The 3,031-nt window shown below is 39.6% G+C and overlaps 1 protein-coding gene across 1 annotated transcript in view; it reads right to left on the minus strand.

Annotated features, from left to right (window-relative positions):
* The window catches only part of RAPGEF5 (Rap guanine nucleotide exchange factor 5), a 267,967-nt gene that overhangs the window by 259,980 nt on the left and 4,956 nt on the right, over positions 1 to 3,031 (minus strand). The window contains exon 4 of the mRNA XM_019508540.1: positions 2,359 to 2,527. Within this exon, the coding sequence (XP_019364085.1) occupies positions 2,359 to 2,527 (169 nt within the window). The remainder of the gene's footprint in view (positions 1 to 2,358; positions 2,528 to 3,031) is intronic.

Here is a 3,031-nt window from a genome sequence, read left to right on the forward strand (position 1 = left end):
GTGGAGGGAGGTGCTTTAATTAGACCGGCTCTAAGAGCAATTCTGATAATCACTGAGATGGGGACAATCACTCAGATGTTTGTAAGCATTTGTCTATAGTCTCTATATGCTTGGAGCTGCTCTAATTAAACCGCTGCTGAATCTTATGTATCCCCACACTTAAAAATGGTAGCAGGGGTGCTTGAACTAAAGCAGGGTTAAAACAAGCTTTAGCTCAAGTGCCCATGCAGCCATTTTTAAGCATGGGGACACTGATACGTGAGATGCAAGAGGCTGCTGGAGTATGGTTTTGCCATGCTCCAGCAGACTTGATTAACTGAGTCTGCTCCAACGCACTGGAATTCCAGCATATCAGAGCAGCCTCTGCACTTGTGTATAGGCTTCCTATGTGAATGAAGAAAATGATGGCATCCTAAGTTTAATGGGACAAATCATTCCTGGTATAAGTTTATCAAAGCAAAACTAGTACAGCAGATATCAATCTGTAACTGTAGTCTTACTCAGTTTCTGGAACAGTATGTGTGTAGACCATCTCAGTTAGTATGAGCAAAGAAAAAGAGGAGTTGGAGAAAGAAAAACACTGGTTCCTTTAAGCTTCACCGCCTGTCTTCATCCATCTATCAGCTCTTCCGTGCTCCTACTCCTACCTTTTTCCTCTAATGAGCTCAATGTATTCAGTCATCCTTTTGACAAATGCAGAAGCATTAAAAGAAAAAAAAATAGTGCATGTATATAGACAAATGCTTACAAAAAAAATCTCAGGCCAAGTGATTTTCAGAATTGCTTTTTGCCTTGAAGTAAAACTTGGCATTTTAATTTATTTAGAGTGAACAGTTAACTTTGGTAAACACCATGCATAGTATCCATTATTCTTTAAGGATTATATTTTAGCAGGTTATTATTCACGTCAAGCAGTGAGAATTCTCAAATTGGAAAAACCTACTTTCTATTTAATATCATCCTCCCCTGACGCTGATACCATTATTCAAAACTCTCTTCCTTCAATATTTATTAAAAAAAAGAAACCCTGACAATGTGACAGGAAAAGCCTTCTGAAAAGAAGTCTTCGGTGACAGCGCTCCCCAAAGAAAACCAACTTCAACTACAATTTGAATAAAGTGAGCAGGAATAAGCCAGAGATGTACATTAATGAATAACCAAATAGAACATAAGACAAGTAACAACTTGCATTAGAACTGACAGTTAATACTGGAACAGTAGGACTATAAAATCTTCCAGTCCATCTTCCTTCCCAGCACCCTTTACACAGAGTACACATCAGAACTTTCTGGTGTATCCATTTGATTCAAAACCTTCAAGAGAATAGGCATGAACCAATGGCCTGAATTTCAGAGATAATAAAGACCACAACTCTTAGTAAAAGTCAAAAAGGAAAGTCTTACTGCACATCAGTGAGAGTTGCCCACCCCTGAGGCTGCCTAAAAACCAAACATTTTATTTTGTGAAAATGCTCCCCCCCCTTGGCATACAGATCTGGGATGTAAATGACCAAAGTTCACGTCCCTGCTCTACCTGTGTGCACATGGTGCTGTTACCACTAAGGTCTAGTCAGTGTGTCCCAGGAATATCTATAAAAAAAAAAAACAGACTATTTAAATGGAGAGATCAAGAGAACCCCTGACAGAACTCTGGAGTATCCTGGTAGGCAAAGGACTTACCTACAAAAAGGTACAAGCCTGTGCTGAAGTCCCTGCTCTGAGCATTTTGTTGGAAAAATTCAGGTCTGCTTTCCTCAGCACCTCTACAAAGCAGGCTAATTGTTATACTATCCAAATTTAGAGACCCAAGTTTGAAAGTTGGGGTCCAAAGAAACAGGGCCATTCTGCTCATTTCTAATGTTGCTATTAGAAATTTGCTGTATTAAAGATCCTCTTAAAAGTCAAGAAGTAGGAAAAGAAATTATAGAGAAAAGTATCTCTACCAGCAAAGAGGACAGTTATTACTTACATTTCAGTAATAGTATTAATTATTTGAAATAAAATATCAAGACTGACACCTCATTATGATGGGAGCTTTACAGAAACACAATCCCAACTTCATAAATCTTCTGCTCTAAATAGGCAAGACAGACAAAGAATGAGAAGCAATAAAGCAGCACAAAAGAGTGGAATAACTTTCCTAAAGTCACATGGCAAGGTAATGTAAGAGCTGGGTGCCCTCTGCATTTGACTGCACTGATTTTCTAATCATGATGCTAAGTATCATGAAACATATCTATGCTAGAAGGCACCCTAAAATGGGAGTTATTACTAATGTACACAGTTCTGTGCAAACTCTTTCATTTTAACCCAGTCATTTACAGAGCATTCCATAAAGTTAAAAAAAGGATATGCTTACAGGTTGCATGCAGTAATCCTGGGTGGAGTAAGTGGCAGTAGTTGCAACAACAGTTTTACACCATTTTGCCATCCTTCATCTCTTTCGAATTCACAGAAAAGGTAGGTACATTCATCAGCTGAGAACTGGTAGAAAGCATACGTGTCTTGAAAACAGAGCTCTCTGTCCACTGTTTGGAAAAAAATGAAATACCTTTTAAACTTTCGTCACAGCCATGCGTATGTGTAGATGAGTAGCTTAATGCTTAGTTTGATGACCAAAGGCAAAAAACATAAGATTGAAATCTGAAGCAACTACACATTCTCTCTCACATCAAATATAAAATAAAATGCATCAGTTGAACACAATGTTTTCTTGATATATTTATAATTTTAAAACAATTTACAAGCCTACCAGTGCCTCAATCACTATAATAAAATAAATCCTAAATACCTATACATATTGGTATTTGATTTGGGGGTTTTAATCATGGAAAATTAGAGCTCCCCCTGCCCCATTCATTCACCAGGACAAGTCCAGGCCCATAACCCCCAAGCCACAGCCCCCCAGCCCTGCTGGTGCCCCTCACTCCCCACCCACAACCCCCTGGCTCTGCCAGTGTCCCTCACTCACCCCCATAGCCCCCACCCCCAGCCCTCCTGGTGCTCCTCACACCCCACCACAGCCCCCTGCC

This window comes from Gavialis gangeticus, unplaced genomic scaffold (assembly GCF_001723915.1).
Source record: "Gavialis gangeticus isolate Ggan-Ray unplaced genomic scaffold, GavGan_comp1, whole genome shotgun sequence".
Lineage (NCBI taxonomy): Eukaryota > Metazoa > Chordata > Crocodylia > Gavialidae > Gavialis > Gavialis gangeticus.